Source organism: Phaenicophaeus curvirostris, chromosome 6 (genome assembly GCF_032191515.1).
Source record: "Phaenicophaeus curvirostris isolate KB17595 chromosome 6, BPBGC_Pcur_1.0, whole genome shotgun sequence".
In the NCBI taxonomy this organism is placed as follows: Eukaryota; Metazoa; Chordata; class Aves; order Cuculiformes; family Cuculidae; genus Phaenicophaeus; species Phaenicophaeus curvirostris.
This window is the reverse complement of record NC_091397.1, coordinates 57588000-57610804: the sequence shown is the minus strand read 5'-3', so window position 1 is coordinate 57610804 and position 22805 is coordinate 57588000. Positions and strand designations below refer to the sequence as shown.

At 39.2% G+C, this 22805-nt stretch overlaps 1 protein-coding gene across 5 annotated transcripts; it reads right to left on the bottom strand.

The window, feature by feature from the left end:
- Positions 1-4434: 4434 nt before the first annotated feature.
- TMEM196 (transmembrane protein 196) lies at positions 4435-21524 on the bottom strand. 5 transcript variants are annotated; one of them, XM_069859078.1, is made up of 5 exons: positions 21297-21524; positions 10768-10824; positions 9172-9426; positions 7213-7286; positions 4435-4879 (listed from the first exon to the last, which is right to left on the bottom strand). In XM_069859078.1, exons 1-5 carry the CDS (start codon positions 21459-21461, stop codon positions 4873-4875), a joined length of 558 nt encoding a protein of 185 aa, XP_069715179.1. In that variant the 5' UTR covers positions 21462-21524; the 3' UTR covers positions 4435-4872. The 5 variants fall into 5 exon arrangements, with proteins under 5 accessions (XP_069715179.1, XP_069715180.1, XP_069715182.1 ...); XM_069859079.1 differs by having other exon boundaries at positions 21303-21524; XM_069859081.1 differs by having other exon boundaries at positions 21315-21524.
- Between the last annotated feature and the right edge of the window lie 1281 nt (positions 21525-22805).

Sequence of the window (22805 nt, the reverse complement as noted above, 5' to 3'; positions counted from 1 at the left end):
GTGTGGCAAATAACAGGAATTTAATACTGTCAGTCTGGGTGTTTGGACTTAATGATTTAGATTTAGATTTAGATTTGCCTTGTTTGCTATCTCTCTGTAAAATGAAGTGAATTATCTACTTTTCCTTTCTTTGGACAAAGAAGGTAAGAATTTATTCAATACTGAACACTTTAAAGGTTACAGCAGTGTTTTAATAGAGGAGAAGAGATAAGCGAAGATATATGACATGACCTCCTAACTTGAATCAGCGTGAAATGGGAGAGAAAAAAAAAAGGGTTCATCTAATGTTACAGGAGAGGAGCTGCACAGATTTGTGGTCCGAGGTACACGATTTGTTTCATGCTAGCTACTAGCAGTGGGTTGTGAGAAAGAGGGCAGGAAATCCTTGCAGCTCTTAGCTTATTTTACCTCTATGTCTGCTTTCTCAAGGATACAAAGAGAAGTTGTGTTGACTCATATACCTGGTTTTTATCAGCAGAAATATATGCAGCACTGTAGTGACACTTTGCTTTTTCAGTTGTGCCTGTGGTCCCTCTTCCTGCCTGCTTTCCTAGAGTGTTCCCAGTGCACATTAAGCTCGTTCATCAAAACAGCTGTTTTCATGGATGTAGAGTCCTTTTTAACTAATGTACGTAGTCAGCCGGCTCAGTGTGCCATAACTACATATAGTTTTAGAAGGACACAGGTTACAGCTTGTGGCAGGATTAAAACTGGATTTTAGAAAGGATATCTGGGATAAAAAAAAAAAACCTACTGATTACAAAGCAAAATTACACTCATGTGAAAATCATTAAAGCAACTTGCTGTGACTCAGTGGTTAAAGGACACAAAAGATACCTTACAGCAAATTAAATGTAGTACAAGGTGAAAAAACCAAACAAACTGCCAATTCTGTATATGCTCAGGGCTCATTTGAGGGAACCACAGAGCAATTGTGAGGCTGCTCTGCACAGCTTATTGTAGTTCCCTGGCAGAAGTAGATATGTCTGTCCTGTGTCTTTGATCTTTCTTTGACTACTTTATAGAGAGATGACAAGAAAGATCTTGGTGTGGCCCTCTGGACTATTTGCTCCAAATCAAAGCTTCTTCTGTGTGAGCAAAACAACACCTCCACAGCCAAACAAATCTCTCCAGGCACATAACTTTCTGCTAAAATTCCTGCTACTGATTCATCCCACCCAGTTCACCCTTTTCCTTCAGAACACTGAATCACATTTTCATACCTTTATATTTAAGGGGAGAAAAGCCTGTCTTGAACAAGCTACTCAAGTTCACTCAGAGTTCTTCAGGCTGACACTGTTAAACTAGAGTGAGTTTAGCATCTTCACTCTAATCAAACTAAGTTTTACCAAAAACTTTCTTGGATTTTTCCTGTTTTTTTCTTTTCCCTCCCCTTGAAAATTTTAAGTATGCCTGCCTAGTACAAGTTCTGAAAATATTCTTCAAAATCTGTCTCCAGATGGATGTAAAACTACCTTGTGGAACTTGTTGGAGGTTTATAGAGGAGCTAAATATATCACTTTGACACGGGAAGGGAAAGCTAGCTAGAATCAGTTTAGGCAGAAAGATTATGCAGTGATATCTACAACAATATGTTAGTCTAATACCAGTCTGCTTTTAGGTATTTCTAAACTTTAATTACAAAAGTCACCTTTTAACTCCTTAACCTGCTTGGGACTGGGATCAAAGGATTAAAAATGGCTTAAACCATTATCCTCTCTTTTCTCTCTGTTTTCAAAATCGCACTCTCAAGGAAAATCTTGGTATAAATATGACTATTTGAGACTATGGCTTATTGCATTTAAATTTCCTACTGAATCTGATCTGCTCTACTGTCCTTCATACCATCCCAGACCATCCGAAGGCAAAATCCTATGTCCTAATGCAACAAATATATATTGAACGCTGTGCAAGACAAAGATTTAAAACATATTATATGTATTTTTCTGCACAGTTTGCAATAAGAACTGTTGATTGTTGCAAATTCAAGGCGTGTGGGTTTCTCATAGGCTGAAGTTCTATGAAATGCCAAGCATAGGCTAAAATATATCCTAAACTATTGAAACATAGATTAAGAACTTATCATCTAAGTCCTGTGCACAAAGTTCAATAAGTAACCCCCTTGAGGAAGAGTGTTGTTTGACCTAGTAAATAGCAACTGAATATCTCTGAGAGACTCTGAGCCAGCCTCAGCTTTTACAGCAGCATGAATCAGAAATAACTACGTCAAGGACAATACACACTTCATCTTACTTAGATTAAAATGGATTTTGGCGCACAGACTTGAAGCTATTGATGTAGATATGTTGGCTGGTCACATTCTGAAAACTGAAAGTTTTGTTCTCATGTAGCTTAATAAGTGGAATGAATGTCCTTTTCAACTGTACCAGCAATGAAAACATACAGAATATATTTCCATCACAGTTGAACTCTCTGTGCAGTTATGGAACAGAACTTAATTTCCTAGAATTCCCATAGCATATTCATATATTATGGTAATTTATGTTGAATTTATGAATTCTGATCCTCTTTGTGTGTCTCAGGTAGGAGCAGTCTTCTTTATTACGTTTGTTCCAAAGTCTTTTGAATTCCAGCTTAGTATTTTCAAGGCTTTTATTAATGCAGGGACCAGCCAGTTTTTCTGCTTTCTACAGGCCTGGCAGCAGAAGGAGAAAAAAGCCTCAACCCTAAACAATGGAATCTTTTGTTCTCTGGGGCCCAGACCTCTCTCCTTCCTGAAAAGCAGCAGAAATGCTGTGGTTGTATTTCATAAGTTACAGCAAGGATTCTGACATTGTGAGCTTAGCAGATGTCTCCTTTTCCTTTCCAAAGCATGAGAAAGCGGCCGTTGCACTGGACTACTCTCTTGGATATAGAAGAATCACCTATTTCCTTGCACCATCCCGTAGTTTTACTACCATGCTAGAAATGAAGTGTTGTGATGTTATGGTCTGTTCTATCAAGTCATTCCTGAGCAGATACTGAACTGCAATTGTGAACCACTGTCTGGGATTTGAAGCTACCGTTTCCAGTCCTAAGGTGTCACAAGATACCTCTCCTCTCCACAAACTATAAGTTTACGGTTGTCCTACAGAGCTAGTGATGAATCTCAGCCAGGTATTTCTGAAGTGGATATTTGAGTAATTTTTTATTATTATTTTTTATATTTTTTATTATTATTAGTCTAAAGGCTGTTAGGACCTGGAAGGGGAAGCCTTTCCTTGAGAAGAGATACCTTAACATCTAATTCTTTTGCTATGACAGTATCTGTATTTTTTATGAACTTGGGACAGTGTCATTAGCAATTACTAACACATGTAATATATTAGCATATCAGGGACTTAGCGAAAAGCCCTTCGAGGCAGTAGATAAGTGAAGAGAGATCTTATGAGATGGACTGGTTTTGGACTCACAAGCTTAGCCATCCAGCTTATTTGCATAAAATTTAAAGCAAGAGCCTTAAATCACAGTGAAGATGTTTCCTATGTTGTAATTAGATGTGAAACTCCCTTACAAACTTAAAAAATCCTAAGATAATTGAATCTAAGTTTATTTTATACTGTATAGTGTCACAAAAATTGTAATTTCTAGAGGGTTTTTATGGCATGTCTTGTGTAATAATAAAATTCTATTCACATGGGTATAAATGGCCAAATGTCATCAAGAATGCTCATATCTCAAATTCATGTTGAAGAGCTGAGCTTTACAGCACAGTCATAGACCCACTATGTAGTATATAAGTGATTTTATATTAATATTTTATATGAGTATTATGCTGAAAATGTACTGTTACAGATTACTTCTTCCTTTTTTTTCATGGTTATATGGACCAGTTGGTCCTGCAATAAATTCTGGGGTCAGTTACAGCTGCTGTTTTAACATAAAGACAGCTTTAACAAACTAACTGCAGAACTATCAGCACGTTCTAGCCTTAACCATACATCTTCAGTCTTCTGCATGCACAGCAGTTCAGCTTTGCTAGATCTCTATAACAAGAAAAAAAAACCACCCCAAATCTCTCTGTAATCTCTGGGTTAGATTTCATTTTATTTGTCATCTTTTATGAACAAATTACGAAATATGCTTCATTCACAAATTGGAACTATTTACAGATTCTTTACAACAAGGCATTGTTGAGGTTTTGATTTATGGTGTTCTTAGAGCATTCTGTCTTTCAAAACAAAGACGATGTTGTTTTCAGCACGCTGTTCATTTACACACTGAGTGTGAAATGGGAGGCTTTTGGAAGAGTAATGTGCATTCTCTTTTAATACAATCTACTAGGAAAACCAAGGCTGGATGCATTTGCAATGTGGGGAGGACTGTGTAGATGCATTGCTGGTAGTGTTCCACATGATCTGGAGCTGTCACGTTATACCACATGCTTCTAAATGGGGAGGAAAAAGATTCCCCTGAAACATCCTTCCTTTGCCCTCTTCTTTTCACTTCTCTTTAGGAATCCTGTGACTGGGCTAAATGTGATCTGGTTTCATTATTTTTTCCTGGGTTTTGAGTCTTCATGAGAAGAGTCTTGAGAAGTCTATTTCAAATACTATCACAATTCTGAAAAGTTACTCAAACCAAAAAAACTGAAAAGAGTAGCCAGGAAATGAATTAATATCATATGTCTGTAAAATGTTGTGGAGATAAATTTTGAACATGTATCTAAAAGGGAAATGCAACTGTGCTGTTCTGCAGTTGAGACATTTGAGCCATAAAAGCTAAGACAGTTCCATTTTCTCAATTTCTTGGAGTCCATTTTTTTCCTGAAGAAAAGTCTAAAACCACTTCCTTCCATGGAACTTTTTAAAATTTCTTAATATACACTTCCATTATAAATCAGATGTGGGCCACCATTGCTTAGGTTGTCTGTCATTTCCTGCAACAAAAATAGAAAACACTGATTACCATTACAATTATTTTATAGTGTTTGAAGTTTAGTTAGCTAAGGTTGTAACAAAAATTTAGCAAACTCTGAATTTCAAACTACATTTTTTATTTGGCTTGATATATCTGTCTGTAAAAAAACAAAAACAAAAAAGCCAGAAATCACATTTCTTGCTATATAAAGTACATTTGAAAGTTGATAGACTCATTGATATTGTTTGATTTGGACATTACTCTTGGACCACATATTCAGCATTGGTGGCATCCATGCAAGTTTTGTGACATCGTCCTTTGAAAGTGCATCAGCTCAAGCTTGTGTGGTAATCTTCAAAGGAACAAGATGGTAATCAGGCCTTAATTTCAATTCAAACTTTTTTCTGTGCTGACATGCTACAGATTGATGACATTTGATGCTAGCTACAATAGACATTCAGGAAACATGTCTAGATCCAAAGAGGATCTTAGGGTTTTGACTGCTTGCCTTGGGAGGGAACTGATTTTAGTTTTCACTTAATATGCCAGACTACAATTTTTAGCAGTTCAGCAATTGCTACCAAAGAAGCAGATGAGTCATCCCAGAGTAAACTGACCTGATCATGAATCAGAATCCTGAAGTATATAAACCCAAATTCGTTTGGAGTTAGATTTTCTAATTCTCAGATTTCAGTCCAAACAATACCCACTTAGCAGCCGTCTAAGCCTAGAGATGGCTGTATTAATTAAGCGCTTCTTCAACCTTCAAGGCTGCAAAGCCACGTGGAGCTTATGCTCAGAACTGCCTTATTCTGAGCAGTCCTGGCCTATTTCATATCAAATTAAATCGCAATCCAGAAATGAAGTGCTCTTCTGCTTATGTCCAATGACAGATCCCTGAGAACATCCAAATATGCCAAGAGGAATGGGCACACATAAAAATGCAATTTGGACTATTCTTTTTAAAACTCAGGTGGAAGTGCAACTATTGGACTAGTTCTAAAATATTTGCATGAGAACTAGAAGCACTTTTCAGTATGGGAAAGATTAAATTCTTCCACCTCCTCAGTACCGGTGGTGAAAACATGGAAACAAAGGGATTTGTTTGTCCCCCTTCATGGAGGTTACTATGAAGAAAAAAAGGAAGATTCATTTAGCTAAACAGAGAGAAATACAGAGAGAAAGAGCCTTACTTTATAGCATAGTAGATAAAGAGAAGAAAATTTCATGACCTAGTCTTTATTTGTAGCCTGGCTCTTTCTCTCCCTTCTTTTAATCCACAATATTTTATTTATATCTAGTTTGGGAGGCAGAGACCAGAACTTAAAAATTTCACATAAAGTGAAGCACTGATGCCTCCTTTCTCAGGTGCTACTAGATACATTTTGAGGTAGATCACAACACTTAATTGTTGTCTGCACAGTTTTTTAAAGAAGGGATTTGCTATTCCTCTCTACAAAGTAAACTTGAAGCCATCAAACCAAACAGATTTGCCAGTTAATACTCCTGAATCAAAAGTAAGCTTCAGAGAAAAGATGATGTGCAAACTTACTGAATTTTGATCATTTCTACCTCCTACCTCTCCATTTGGCAGGTGGGTCTCTTCCAACCTGGTTATTCTATGATTCTATGATTCTATAGTTTTGTATGGTGCCTTTTGCTCCTCATACATTGAAGGGAAGCATGAATGCCTAACACTGAACTCAGGGTCATGGTCTGCTGGCTGCCTGGTCTGGAGCAAGGAACTGTGGTTGTCTATTTGTAGGTGCCCAAACCACTTGTTGAATCTACACTGAAGATTCCAGTCATCTGGGAAAGGGACTAAGAAGATAAAAGCCATTTAATGTTAAGTATCATTCAGCCACAGTTTAATAGCAATCTGCCAGAAGACTACTCAAGACTGAGTGTAAGTTTCCTTTTGTGAGCTTTATCACTTAAATTCTCTGCAGGCATCATATATTAGAATATTATCATTCCAGAAAACATTGAAAGTAATTTTTTTTACCCCAATATTTCTGTTTTCAAAAATAAAAGTAATAATAAATATAAAAACGTCACTGAATTCAAGAAATGAAGGAGCACACAGATTAGAAGCACAGTGAGTCAATGGTGGTAACATCCAAATAGGAGCATTTGGATGTCCATAGCTAGGGTGAATATTTTAAATACTCGACTTCCAGATCGCAGCATTCACCACGTAGAATTATGTCACTACCTGGAAGCACCATTCCTGACTCAGAGTGACATCACAGCATCAGCCAACTTCGATTAGCTGAAACTATGAGTTCACCTTAGAAGCAGCCCTTCCTGAAGTGACATAACAACATGGTAGCTCCCTAGTGTTCAGCGTACCTTGGAGGTAACTCTGGTGTCGGGGGAACCACCGGGCAGCTGGGCAGGTCGGTTATTTCAATACCCCTCAATCTCTAATATAAATATAACAATTATACAATAAATACAGCACAAATAAATGCACATGCAGTACATGTCTATGTTACTGTATATCAGTATAAATATACAAAATAGTCTTATATATAAAACACTTTAAAGATTTTTTTTTTCTAAATTAGGGCCTGGTTTAATGTAATTTAAGTAGCCTCCATTAATTTTTAGGGGCATACCTAAAAAAGTTGAGCTAATGTGTTCAAACCTGCAAGCAGCAGGCAGTCCACAAGCTGTAGGTCTAAGGCATCCTAGATCAGATCATCTACACATGCATTTGATTCTACAACACACATGCAAGGAGTCCACTATCGGTAGGGTGCATCCCACGTTGCTAAGCATGTGCAATAGGGTTGCTGTGCACACGCCTCATGGCTTCGCACCCAAGATAAGTGGGCACCTGGCAGTCCTCACCACTAAGTGTCTAAAAGCTCAATAGATCAACAGCCCAGAAAAGGAGGCAGTGAACTAGAGCTATACACGGTCATCTTCAGCCCTAACTGATAGGGTTGGCAGGTCTTAGTATTTTGAAAGGTTTCTCCTCCCAGGCCTTTTTTGTTTATCTCTGTCTTTTTCTCTCAAGTGAGCTTCAGCTTTGTCCTGGTTGAGGCAAGAAACTCTTTGAAAGACAGTGTATAACCTACCATCTGCAAGACCATGGTAATACTTGCCTACATAGCTCATCAGAATTTAGCTTCATTTTAAAATGAAAGATGGGAGTGTATCTCTTCCCTTGATTTTATCACCCTGTTTTATGTTACTTACGTAATCTATACTACTTAACTATTTAAAATATGTTTCAAACATTCTTTAAAGTGAATTCAGTCTGTATTTCTACTTGGAGCCTCATTTTAGTTAAGAAACCAAAGAACAGTGACAAGTCATTTTTACCTAATGGACAATTAACTCCTAGATCATGTTGTTTCAAGGAATCTGAAAACATTTTATGATCTGAATGAACTAATCGTTGCTCTGCTGTTCAGAGGTCTCAGTAGATGTGATACAGACTGTTGAACATAACTTTAATGCAAACTTGCACATGGAGGTTTAGATGGACAGTCCACTTGACTTTTATTCCCTTCTCTACTTATTTCTCAAATGAAAGACGTTGGAGACAGAGTCCAAACATAAAGCACAAGGTGTCAGTGAACATTTTCTCCTCAAATACCGATCAGATCTGTAAATCCAAAGAGTTGATTTCAAGAACTCTATTGAATTAATTCTTTTGGCCCTACGTGCTCAACTTTGGGAGCTTAAGTTTCAGTGCCTAAACATAGACCTAGACACCTTGGTAAACTTCCTCTTAACAGAGAAAGGCAATAAATGCTCAGTTCTGCTGCAAATCCAACTAGTTTCATTTACATGTCTAAATATGCCCTTAAGTGCTTAGGTTTAGTCATCCAGGTCTGTGAACTGTGGGTTTTGTGTTTAAATAACCTACTTTATAAACTGAGTACTTGGGAGAGGAATAAATTGATTAAATCCTGGAAGCATGCAATGATGTGGTTATAGAAAGTGTTCTGTGCTTTTTCACAGTACAATACATGATAATCCATATTAATAAGGCTTCAAATTATTTATGATGTGCTATATTTAGCAGCTAAGCCCTTGAATAGCTGTACAATGGAATTATGTTGAAAATGGATGTACTTCATTGAAATGGATGTACTGCAAATATACAGTACCTAAAAATAGCTCCATATAATGCAACATAATAAAGTTTGCACAGAATGGCAGCATTTCATTTCCCAGAAGTTCTTTCTCATATAAATCTGAAAACTGAATACAACTCTTGCCAATTGTAAACATTATCACATACAGAGGCATTTTAGGAGAAGCAGAACAAATAACGGAGGACACAAAACTCACTTTTTCTGCCATTTCATGGGAGTGATGCAATGAATGTTCTCTTTCTGAGAACATTCGCCTTTGTTCATAGCTGGCTAGCCGACAAGTGAGCCATGAAGAAAGGGTGCAACCACCAATTCCAATGCATGCAAGAGACATGGAGGCAAGATGCAAAGAATAGAGAGCAGACGACTTCTTTGTCAGAGCACGAAGAAATTGAAAATTTAAGATTCCTCCAATTAGTCCACAGATGCAACAGGCAGAAAATAGTATCATCTGTCAGGAAACACAAGAGAGGTTATGTCACAGTATCATTTTTTAGAGACTGATTCTTTCATATAAAAAATGAGACTAACCATAATTCAGTGCTTTGATAGCATCAGGGATCGCAACACTTCACAGACACCCATTTTTAACTCCCTCAGCTCACACAGAGCTCCAAAGGAATACAATAGCTTCTGGAGTACAAGAATTAAGACTAGCCCTGCATGTGAAATAAAGCTGGGTAGAAGGAGTTGCCCATGTTAAAATAAAGTCAATGGAAGGACTACTGGGACAAAAATCTGATTTACAGAGTCTCATCCAAAACAGTAACATAAAAGACTGTCGTAATTTTCTGTTGTGCAGTTTCTCACTACTCCTCAGGAGGGTTGACCTCATATATTTGCAGTGAATCTCTCTTGCTTTGCACGCCATCTGACTCTGCCTTTTGTTCTAATTTGTTCAGTCAAATAGCAGTTTGGAGGCTTCCTACAGCTGTTGTGGGGACTTCTAAAGCATTCAAGGTGAATGTGCTGAATGAAGAAGCAACAGAAACAACAGAAGAATATGTGATGCAGCTCCTTAGAAGGTAAACGTGGTGACTAGGTGGTTAGTTGCTTTTTTTTGTTTGCTTTTAACTTGGTTAAAATGTTTCTGGGAATTTCAGGAGGATGTGAAACAGGCTGCAATTGAGACATGTTTAAAGATCTCCTATCACTTTAATCAAAAAGATGTCACGTTGGTTCACAATACCCTTGAACCACAAATGACTCAAGGGCAAAAGAACTTACTATGGAGATATTCATTGCTAAATTGTCATTTTAATCATTTCCCTTGATACTGCTGGCCTGTCAGATGTTGATCTACATGGACCTTTGATGTTACTCAATATGGCTTTGTTACATGTACTTAACTACTATGGTAGGAACAATTTATGGAGCTTTATAGACCACTTCTGAACACAGCTGGGATGAGAATTTCATCACAAATGTGGCATCCTGACAGTACGTTGCAATCCACTGGGAAGTGGCTATTCCATAAGACCACCAGAACAGACAGTTTTTAGAAACTATGGTCCACATGCTTTAAGAAATGAGACTATCATTGTAACAGAATTTAATTCATTGATATTCAAAAATAAACTGAGAGAGATCTTGATTCCCTTCACACTTATGCTGGTTTTACATGACTTCCATCTGTATATGGCAGAATAATCAAGCTGACAGACAATTAAGCCAGGCATTATCACTTACAACAGGATCATGTCTTTAACATCAAGCTCTCAGTGAGGAGTTCAAGTTAGATAAGTATAACTTTCAGATACTTATATGTTGTATATGCAGTAGAAAAACTTACAACAAGTCCAGATTTTTTTTTGGCGCACAATATTCCACATATGCCACAAAGTAGAAACTGTAAAGAAAAGAAACCACAATTATTTCATCATTTAAAGTCTCAAGTTCAAATCCTGCTGTATTGGTGACCATAACAGCAGGTTAGGCAATGTTTACAATTGCGAGTGTTTTTATCACAAACCATATGTTTCAGGAAGTTATAACTCAACCATAAACACACTTATCTGAGAAGAAAATAACTGGAATGAGAAGTCAGACTGAGCATGATTATTCAGAAAAAAAATTTAAAAATAATCCTACTTTTAAGCTGCTTGGGTAACTAAATCATGAAAACCACCCAATGTTGCAAGTAAAAGATGCCTTTTTACTCTTTTTTTTTTCTTCAGAAAAGTTTAGAAAGGTAGTAGTCAGTGATCCAAATCATCTGCCCTGAAGTGCAGCTGAAGTACTTAATCCCCTGATCCAACCATCTGAAACACTGAAGAAACACACATGTATTGCTGTCCTGCAATTCTGAGCAAAAATGCAATTCAATCACCTCTGTGGGTGCAGGGGTAAATACAAGTACATCTGTTGATGCAGCTACACTAAGCATGTAGGAAGATTTGTTTCAGATTCTAGACAGCCCACTTTGCAAGAGATAGCATGAAGCTATCTGTACTTTTTTTCATGTAGTTGCCTTTCACAAATTGATCTGCTAATTGTTGCATCGAGCATTAGGACTAATTAACAGAACCAGAAACACCCCCTACCAAATAGATGTTAATGCTATTTAGTCACCTGCATCAAAGACCAATGACATTCTCAGATATCTCTTTTTCCTTCTGTAGAAAAGTTTAATGAGAGAAGCAGCAAATAGTCCCTGAGGGAGCAGTTGTGGAGGAATTACAGTAGTTGTATGAAGGCAATAAGGCTTTCTTCAAGTGTCTGTAATACTCTCGACAGATTTCTTTGATACCTCATAAACTCCTTCATTAAGAAATGTGTGCTACATACTTTCAGTAAAGCTAACCCTATACCTCTATTGGGAAGTAAATTTATAGTTTTAAAAACAGATTTTTCCACATTCTTTTTGCATTGAGTTGGTATTTCTAGTGAAAGGCTCGACTTGATCTTGATTCAGGATGAAATCACAGAACAGACCTGGCTGTTATATAAGAAATAAAGAAAAAATCAAGCAGTTTCTATAAAGAATTCAGGATCCATGTAATATATTACATGCATACCTCATTTGCCCTCCAAAATTTTGCAACTTCAGTATCTCCCTTGAGAAACTGCTGTAATATCTCTCTCCAACTGGAGTAGTTCCTGCTTATTAGCAAGCATAAGCCTTGAGATGTATTTTCACTCTGAGTTAGACCCATTGAATCAGTTCCCCACAATGAACAGGGTTAAATTTTGTATGTTGTTAACCTCTACACTAAGGATGGGATTGTGGGTTATGGATTCTGATGATGGAAATGGCTGGGTCATGTAGACCATGGTACTGAATGGCTCAGGACATACAACTGGTAATTGTAATGGGCATGGTTTAGTGTTTGATAGGAATGGTTGGACTCAATGATCCGGTGGGTCTCTTCTAACTTGGTTATTCTATGATTCTATGATTGCTACTAGTGCTCATTGACTGGAGTAAAAATCAAAAAAACTGATCCTAGGGCTTGCTCTGCCCCTTTCACACAGGCAGAGGAGATTTCAGCTCAGAACTATCACGCCTGCCTTGTAAGTTTTCACTCAGACTTTCAGTGAAGGTTTGGAGTTTCACTCCCAGTCCTATCATTGCAGTTTGCCTTCAACTCTAGGCATGCTTCAGATTCGCACAAGTAGGGGTTTGTATTTATCAACATTAATGCAGAAACAATAAAAAAATTATTGAAGACATCACTGTAATTAAGTTCTATTCAGTCAGACTTGATAAAGTGGATTAATAATATAATTTCTCTCTGTAGTGACTGGACAGGACTAAAAAATACATCTTGTATAAAAAAAGGTCATTGGCTTGTTCAGCTTGGAGAAGAGAAGACTGAGGGGTGACCTCATCTCAGGCTACTATTTCCTAAAGGTAAACAGTGGAGGGGGAGGTGCTGATATCCTTTCTCTGATGACCACTGATGAGACGTGAGGAAATGGAATTGGGGAAGTTCAGACTGGACTTTAGGAAAAGATTCTTCACTGAGAGGGTGGTCAGTCACTAGGACAGGCTCCCCAAGGGAGTTAGGGCACAAAGCCTGTCAGACTTCAAGAAGCATCTGGATGATGCTCTTAGTCATATGGTTTAGTTTTAGGGAGTTGGCCTCAATAATCCTTATGGGTTCTTTCCAACTTGAGATATTCCACAATTCTATAGTTCTACGATATTATTTTATTGTGACAGGGTCTGTATATATAGTCTGTATGTATTTTCTCTATCTGTACATCTACATTATTTATACAAAAGGAATAAGGTGTCCTATGGTTAAAGAACTCAACAAAGAACCAGCTGAAATTATTCTACTCCCTTCTTTTCTATTCAGTTCGGTTCTAACTCAGAGGAGATGGGTATTTCTGGTTCTTTCACATTCTTCTGTGTGAGCTTGAGAAGGTCATGCCAATGTTTGATCATCTGTACGACTATGAGACAAGCAAGTTGTGAAACCGAACGCACTAGTCTGCCTGAACACGTTAAAAACATTTGGAAGAAAAGCACTTTGGCAGTAGCAAAGGATTAATATTATTTGGGGGTTTTTTTAGATGACTGTGTGTTACATTTATGGAGAAAAGGCTTGCTCAGAAAACAGTGTGGTTATTTATTTATGACAGCAGGCATTTTTCTGTTAAAACCAATGGATGGATTTGAGCCATAGCATCAGGCAATTAAACCTTATGTGAAGAGTTGAAAATGATAAATCAAGTTTACCATTCTTTTCTGACGGTGAAGAGGATTCTTATTCACTGAAAGCACTGGAAAGCTGCTTTACAGAGAGAATGTTAGCAGTACCTAGGGCTCAAGAGCACTGCTTATGCAGAGATGACTTAGGTTTCTCAGTGTAGAGATCTCTAGAAAGGTTAGGAATTCAGTGGGACATTATGTGGTTGACTCTAATCATTGCTTTTTGATAGAGCCTTGGGAATTTTTTAGTTGGTGCTCTAGTAGTAATTTCCTGTACAATTTTTGATGTCTCAGCAGTACTGAAAAGTAAATGGGAGAAACTACACTAGGTTTTTGCACCAGAAAAAGAATGTAAGTACAAATCAGACTCAAAAGGAATTCCATATGTTTGTTCCTGTTTGTCTTTTAACTCTTCTGTTTTACAATACTGACAGCTGGAATACAGCCACTGAGGACTCTGTTGTCTTGCCACTCTCTGGCTGTTCTTGGCTATCCTGAAATATTTCATCTTCATGTCCATATGTCATACTCATTAAACTTGGCTTGTTGAGTTACACTGGACTACAGTTTACCCATTACTAATACTGTCATGGTGAAGACTTGCTCCTATTGATCATTGATTAGCCTCAGTCAATTTTTACCAACCTCTTGGACTCCTTAAATGTAGTTACATTTTCTAACCATGTCAACCCTAAAGCAAGTCAAGGCAAACACACTTAGGCTGAAAATACAGTAAATCAGGAGAGGAAAAGAAATATATCACTGAAGATAAGCTCTTTATAAGAATGATCAAATCAGATGAAGTGTTCACAGCTCATGGCAAGAAAAAATCTAAAACATTTCATGAAGTATAAGCTAAATTAATAAGCCCTCCAAAATGTCTGGGGAGACAGAGAAAGACCTTCAGCTGGACTTGTTGAAACTGATTTTTCACTGTTGGACTTCTGATTTAACTACTATTCATCAGAAAAATCATAAAGGGCTAAAAGATCCACAATATCACTTAAAACCCTACATAACTCACTATTTGCAATCAATTCCCATTGCTTCTGATGTTACTTTTAGTTACTTTTTATACCTCCCATGATATATGGTGTTTCATGTCAAGACTAGCAGAGGAAGCAAGGATTGACCACATCATCCAATAACAGATGGGGCAGAACAAATCTTGGGTGACTGGTAAAAAATTCAAAGATATTACAAAGCATAAAAGCTACTTAGAGACTCAGTGATCTGTGAGTGCCTCAGTCCTGCAATCAGAAAAGATTTAGCAGGGATTTAGGGGAGTCAGAGCCCCTCTGCTAGCAGTAGTGTGATTGCAAGGTGATGCGGTTAGTGTCTATATGTCTGCAGAGTCTTTGCCATTCACACTGCATCTGTGCCTGCCTGTGTTCAAGATAGATATTTGAAAATCTCTCTTTTGATCTGTTGAACTATGTAATAAAGAACCAAAGACCTCCCAGAAAAGGAGAATGTCTATTTTCAGCCTGCTTTAATTTACTTTATATTAAATATGGGCTTAAAACAAAACCTCAGATCTAAATACCCAGAAATTTTGGTGAGGAGGCTGAACTCTCAATTTGGATTCCAGTTCTGTGGTTTGGATCTATCCCTATTTCATATTTTCTGGAAAAAAATACTTGGCCTCTTTAACTTTCTCCTAGAAAAAGGGGGCTTTCTCTCTGGTAGTCTGAAAAAAAATTAATCAGTTTTAGTTATATCTGCTGAGAGCCAAAGATTTGTTGGTTTCCATCATGCAGAAGAAAAGGAACTATTTTTATTTGATATATTGAAGCTAAGAAATCTTTCTTCTGTTTTGAGAAGGCAAAACCAATGGTAAATGTAATTCCCTTGAGAAAATGAAAACTGTCTATGGAAAATCTGGAGTGAGGCTGAAGAAAATAGTAGCAAAAACCTGTTGAATATAAGAACTGCTTCATCTCTTACTACTGTTTATGACAAAGAAGAAACCCAAACTACATACGCTCTGTAGAAAGCCCTCCAACTTTTACATATGGGTCGTGCATATGTATCTGATGAAACAGAAGAAGGGAAATTATTCCAAATTTGAATATAACATATTGAAAATGCAAGCATATCATACCTATTCAAATAATGCTCTACTTGGAAGAATAAACCATCAAGGCAGAAAAAACAGCTTCACTTCTGTCTGCTCTTGTCAGGTGGTAAACAAGAAAATCTGTGTTTTACAATAAAATTGTATAAACATATGACTGCTGTGAGAATACCCAGGAATCTGAAAGTAGTAATGTCTAGAAAGAACCCTTCTATTTAATAATTTTCTTGCTTCAACTCCACTCAAATGAGAAGGAAGATTAAACCCCTAGTGGGTGAACTGAGCAGAAAAGGCATCTCTAATTCTAACTCTTCTTCAAAGCAGTATTTCAGAACAAGGATTAAGTTTTCTTAGTCTAGGTATAAAGTGCACAGAGTCCACTCATGAAAACAAAACTAGAGAAAAATGACAGCAGGCAAAAAGAGTGAGCCTAGGTAGTAGGTTTGGTTGTTACATCCATAGAGAAACACAATAAGCTCTGCAATGATGTTGCTGTCACATGCAAGGTGTTGTGGGGACTGGAATGTCTAGCTGGCTGCAAGTCATCCAGACCCACCAACAAAAGCAGCAGCATTGCCACAACCCAACCCTGTGTCCCACCAAATCCGTCCTGCTCTGCCATTTGAAGTGAGACATAGTGTTAAAACATGCCTAATCTGAGCTAAAACCTTGACCTGGTAGTGTCCTGTTTGGTTCTATCAGCTCAGGTGGTGCTACAGTTCCCACTAATTCAAGCCATATTCAAGCAGTTTAAATTCTCTCCCATTCCCTGTGATTAGTGTTTCCATTCATCTCGTTCTAGACTTGCAGAGATGCTTTAAAAATGGGAAATATTTTTTAGAAATATGCAAGGAAATTAAGAAATTATTCTTTGAACCTGAAAGTCTACCTGCTATCAGTGAGTCAAAACAACTCTGGTCATATGGGGAAACATTCAAGTTCTCAGCACAAAATAATATTTATTTACTTGTTTAGAGCCTATCAGAATAACAAGCAGTTAGTAATGCTTTTTGTTGGTTTTGTAACAAATATTTAGTTTAGAGCGTGATTGTTTTCATCTCAAAAAATAGTAAATCAAAGATTTTCCCCTTCAGATGAACTTAAGTCTAATCTCAGCTAGATATTTAAGCATATGCTTAAGTCAGTCTATATTCAACAGATCCCCTCAAATACAACCTGGGGACTACAAATTCCCTTTGATAGATTGTCTTCCAGATTGGGTTAAGCTTCTGGAGTGTCTGAATAACAAAGAAAACCTACTGAAAGACTTCACAGCTGGAGTGAAGGCAAGGCAAGGAGTTCCCATGCTTGGCATGTCCTCCCTCATCCTTGAGAGTTCTCAAGTAGAGAACTCTCTCCAGCTTCCACTGAGATCACCGACAGCGCTGCGGTTCATCAGGAGCAGAAGCCAGCCATAAATATAGTCAGTTTGATGAAAATGCGATACACATGTTAAAATAAAGTAGGATCACATCTGCATTTTGTCTGCATGCTAAACAATAATGTGGATTTTTTAGTGTTCTTTTAGGGAAAAAAAAATAGTTTGACTGTTCTTTCCAAAGGAAATTTGGCAGCAGTAAGAACTAGATGCAAAATCTAATGTTTTAAAATTTTAGGCCACCAACATTGATTTACCAGTCTAAAATTATTTTCTTCTTCTGGAAGACTTCCATACTGACTGAATCTTTTTCTTTTCCTTCAATTCTTGGGTCAAAAAAAGTCACTGGAATCAAATATTGCAAGTGTCAGTTTGGAGCAAAATTATGCAGCCAAACTATAAATGCAGACTTGCAATGGGCACGTGGAGTTCCACTGTGCTACAATCACAAATCATGGAAATAGAAACTCCACCACTACCTACAGATAGGCCAGTTGACATCCTTAAAATGCATTTAGATGTTTGTCCCTACAAAGGAAGAAACTATTACTCTCTCTTGCATATGAAGATAGATGGCATATTTGATTAAAGATGTGGCTTTTGTCTCTCATATTCCCTCTCTGTGAGACAATCTTATTTATAACAAGAGTTCATTCACCACTGCAGAATAATTGAGAATTAGAGCCAGATGCATATGTGAATGTATGACTATATAGTCACTAATTACAATGATAGTGATGCAACCATTATGTTCTAAATACAGATTGAAAAGTATGTGACTATATCAAAAATATCTGTGAATACTTTTTGAAGGATCATCTTCTGATTTTTTTTTTTAATTTGTGCAAAAGCTTTTGCTATGGATGCTGTCATTCTTGCTGTGTTAGCGTAGTGGTTCAGCACTCATTGGTTGGATAATTTCTATGGTATGTCATGTAACTCTCTTGGAATGCTGGATTGCAGAAATACACCTCAATTTCAGGAAAAAAAAGAAATCTGGGGGACACTCAGTACAGCCTGTGGAGAAAATTATACCAATCCAATCATAAAAACCAGAAATAAAATCCAGAAATCAACATTAGATTTACCTTCAGTTTTATGCGACTGTATTTTTTCCCCCATTTAGTAGCCATGGCCTACTTTTAAAAGAACAGATTGGCTATGATTTAAAATAAGTTGGATAGTCATGTCCACATACTCCAGATAATTTGAAAAGTCAGTCACACCTTCAGTTGTTTTCTCTTGGCTACTTTTTAAACAACTACTATTATCCTAATCCAGCACACCTCCAATGAGAATAATGAATTTATGAACCCTTTTCCCATTTCCATGCATTTTTTCATGTAGATATTGTCTAGGCTTTCCATTTCTTTGTTCTTGTCTAGTCCACTTTCCCTGGCTTGTTTATACATAACGCAGGGTATGCAAGATCAGAGCACTTGAGCCCCTGCTTAATTTCACTGGTGTCTCTAATCCTGTGGGTGGGATGCACATGCTTAAAGTTAGGTCTGTTCCTTAGTAAATTATCTGGCTGAATGGAAACAGTGAACAGTAAGAACTCTTTTAAGAAGAAAGCTAATGTGTGTCAAATACAAAGCATCGTAAGGAGGCAAGCATAGGAAATAGAACGTGTGTGATTTTAAGATGCCCAAATTTCAGGAATTCAGGTTAAGGTTTCCATGGTGATGCTATCTTCATCTGCTTCCTTATGAACTTGGGCCTCTGCTGAGTTCCACCCACGAAAGTAAAGGATAGAACAGGGTCAACACTTTTCCAGGTAAATTACTACAGAAGACATGACACTGTTCAACTTAACTTCAGTATTTTACATACTAACATGCCAAGTATTATTTTCCCTTTCTTTACCTTATTTTTCATTTCTCAAGGGAAAACCTTGATTCAAGACTGTGAATTGGAAAAAAATCCCATATTTTATGCAAGACATATTCTTTAATACAGGCCACATGACATCAGCGTGAGATCCAGTGACTGGAAGGGTGGTTTATAAAATTTCTGCAGCAGGACAATGGTGAGTTTTGTACAAACAAACCTTTTTCCAGTTGTTTTAATTTGGACCTAGTTAATCATGGCCCTAAGCATCCCTGAAGAATGATAGATCTCTGGCTCTTTTCTTTTCCAGTCTCACCTGCTAGTAGTCCTCTAGTCAGAACACAACCTAATAGATAATTTGAGCTGTTGGAGTGGTACAGAGAGGGTGCCATAATGGTGACAATATAGACCAAAGATCTTTAGTTCAAGGCAAAGTAAATACACTTTTATAACCATGTCACCCCACTCTGCATACTGCTGTGATTTCTCATTTCCTGTACTACATGAAACATCAGCTGCTTGCTTTCACTCTACAGTTTCTTTGCAGCTTTTCTCTGCTTGCACAACATGCAGCTGTTTGCCTGATTCCTAGAAGCTGATGCCTGCCTCCTCTGGCTTTGGTAGCTGGCATCCTTTACCCATTGGTTACATTTTCAAATAAGTCCCTTTGGGTTCCCTTCCATGCCTCTCCACTGACATATGGGGACAATACCCTATAAATATCTGAAAAAATCACTTCACTGTCGTCTATCCTATTCCTATCTAAAACTCTGCCCTCAAACAGCTTGAAATCAGCCAGACTGCTGGTGTATGGTAAGGCAACCACCTGTTATACCAATTTGTTCTTTCTTTATACTCCCTTACATCCTTTTATCCTGCATCTGCCTCATATTTTGATTATAAGGTCCTTGGAGCTAACATCTAATGTAATAGGATCTTAATCTATAGCTAGAACAAACTCTGGGGTAACAGCAACCATAAAAATGAATGAGGCAGTTGTGCAGGAAATGTGCATCGTCATGAAATGGTATCAGCTGGGATAGCATTGTCACAAAATGCAATCACTGCATAAAATACTGATCTCACTGACTGGTCTAAACTCTGACTCCAGTGCAACCTAGGATATTGCCCTCTATTATTAAATCTTCAGAGAGACACATGTTTCTGAGCAATCTTTTTTCTTCATCAGCAAAGATCAGAAACCTCCCTCTTTGAAGTGATTTTGGTAATATCATTACCTGTTGGCCAATATCTCATCTTATCTGGTCTTCATTCTCATTTCTCATGTACCTGTTCTGCAGTGTAGTGTGATGTGTGTGTTTATATACTGCCAAAAATATTTATGACTGTTGTCAATAATTAATAACGATTGACAGTGAGAATATTACCTGAAGCACTTTGTCAGAATGAATCTATAAATTACAGTAGGTTATGCTGATGAATAACCAAAAGCGTTTTGCATTTATCATCTTATTTCAAGCAAAACAAACAATCCTTTTAGAAACATTGCTGTCTAAGTCTCTTCCAACCTGGTGATTCTATGATTCTATGATTCTATGATTCTAATCCAAGCTTCCCCAAAGCAGCTTTGGAATTCAAAAATGCCCACTCATGTTTAGGCTGAATATTCAATATTTCCTTCTCTTTGTTTCATAAATAACAATTTGGAGGAAAAAAATTCTTCCTAGAAACATGCATCTCTCAAACTGAGAAAAAAAAAAACATTTTTGAGGAGTGAGAAATGCTCTGTGATATGAACATGCTGCTTCTATTAACCCATTGTTGGTGTCTGACTTTTTTGTTTATTTTAGAAGCAGCTTAGGATGCCCAGATCATGAGAACATATCTTTCCTTTTTCTTCCAATTTCCTCTTTCACTTTTTCCTCCAAAAGCTAAGAACTCAGCTCTTGACGTTATTTGATAGGAATGGTTGGACTTGATGATCCGGTGGGTCTCTTCCAACCTGGTTATTCTATGATTCTATGATTCTATATTTCAGAGCACCCTGCGATGGTTTCACCATAAGGGACAGGGCTGCTCCCTTTTAAAAGCAAAACTGAGGGTCAAATTAAAGATTTTGAGCTATGGCCCGCGTTCCACTCGAGGCATCGGGCATCCCGGGTGTGAGAACGGGTTTCGCAGAAAGTTCAATTGTTCACAGCAAAATTGAAAAACGAAGCCGAGCGAGGAAGAAGCACCCCGAGACACATCCCCAGCGCCCCCCTCGACGCGGACCGGACCCCATGCACCCCAACATGGACCAGGAGAGGCTCCCGGCGCGACATGCACCCGCGGAGGGGAGGGAGAGGGGGATGCCCTCGCACGGTCGGATCGTCACCGTAAAGAGTTAAAGAGAGAGTGAAATGGCTAACGTACACACACCCCGCTCCATACCGGAGAAGAGTCTCCCAGCTGAGGTTTATGCTCTGTGAGGACCAGGCTGAAACTGACCGCCCCCACGGCCACGCTGGACACCCCTAACCCTATCTCCAGCACGGAGAGCACCAGGAGGCTCCCGATGATCTGGCTGCTGGTGCACATCCTCCCTCGGTCATCCTTCCTTCCCGATCAGCCGCGGAAACAGCGCCTCCGCCTCCTCCTCGGCCGCCCCCGGACTCTCCCTCCTCCGCGGAGCATCCGCGGGGGCGGCCGGGGCCGCGGAGCTCTCCAAGGTGCTGGCCCGGCGGGCGGTGCGGCGCCGCGCAGCTCAGGGGCCGCGCCTCCTCCCGAGGAGCCGACCTCGTCTCGTCGCCTCCTGCGCTCTCATTGAAATGACCTCACTAGCAATTCTTCTCTTTTTTTTTTTTTTTTTTTTAATTTTTTTTCACCCCCTTGTTTCTCTCCCCTCCTCTCCTCCCGGGTGTAGGAGCGCGGCGAGCCCACCCCGGCTATATTTATGTATGACTCTAGACCCAATGCACGGCAGAGGCGCTACAGCAGCCCCGCCCCGGGGCCACAAGGATCCGCGCTCCCCTCCGGTCCCACCCCCCGGCACCTCCTCCGTCCCGCTGGGCTGGTGCGTACAGATGCCAGATGCAAGCTGCCTCCACGCAAAGCTTCATAGAATCATAGAATCACCAGGTTGGAAGAGACCCACCGGATCATCGAGTCCAACCATTCCTATCAAACACTAACCCATGTCCCTCAGCACCTCGTCCACCCGTGCCTTAAACCCCTCCAGGGAAGGTGACTCAGCCCCCTCCCTGGGCAGCCTCTGCCAGTGCCCAATGACCCTTTCTGTGAAAATTTTTTTCCTAATGTCCAGCCTGAACCTCCCCTAGTGGAGCTTGAGGCCATTCCCTCTCGTCCTGTCCCCTGCCACTCGGGAGAGGAGCCCAGCTCCCTCCTCTCTACAACCTCCTTTCAGGTAGTTGCAGAGAGCAATGAAGTCTCCCCTCAGCCTCCTCTTCTCCAGGCTAAACACCCCCAGCTCTCTCAGCCGTTCCTCATAAGGCCTGTTCTCCAGCCCCTTCACCAGCTTTGTTGCTCTTCTCTGGACTCGCTCCAGAGCCTCAACATCCTTCTTGTGGTGAGGGGCCCAGAACTGAACACAGGATTCGAGGAGCGGTCTCACCGGTGCCAAGTCCAGAGGGAGAAGAACCTCCCTGGACCTGCTGGCCACACCGTTTCTGATCCAAGCCAAGATGCCATTGGCCTTCTTGGCCACCTGGGCCCCTGCTGGCTCATGTTCAGTCACTGTCAACCAACACCCCCAGGTCCCTCTCCTCCAGGCAGCTCTCCAGCCAGACTTCTCCTAGTCTGTAGCACTGCATAGGGTTGTTGTGCCCCAAGTGCAGGACCCGGCATTTGGCCTTGTTAAACCTCCTGCCATTGGTCTCAGCCCAGCGGTCCAGCCTGTTCAGATCCCTTTGGAGCCTCCCTAAC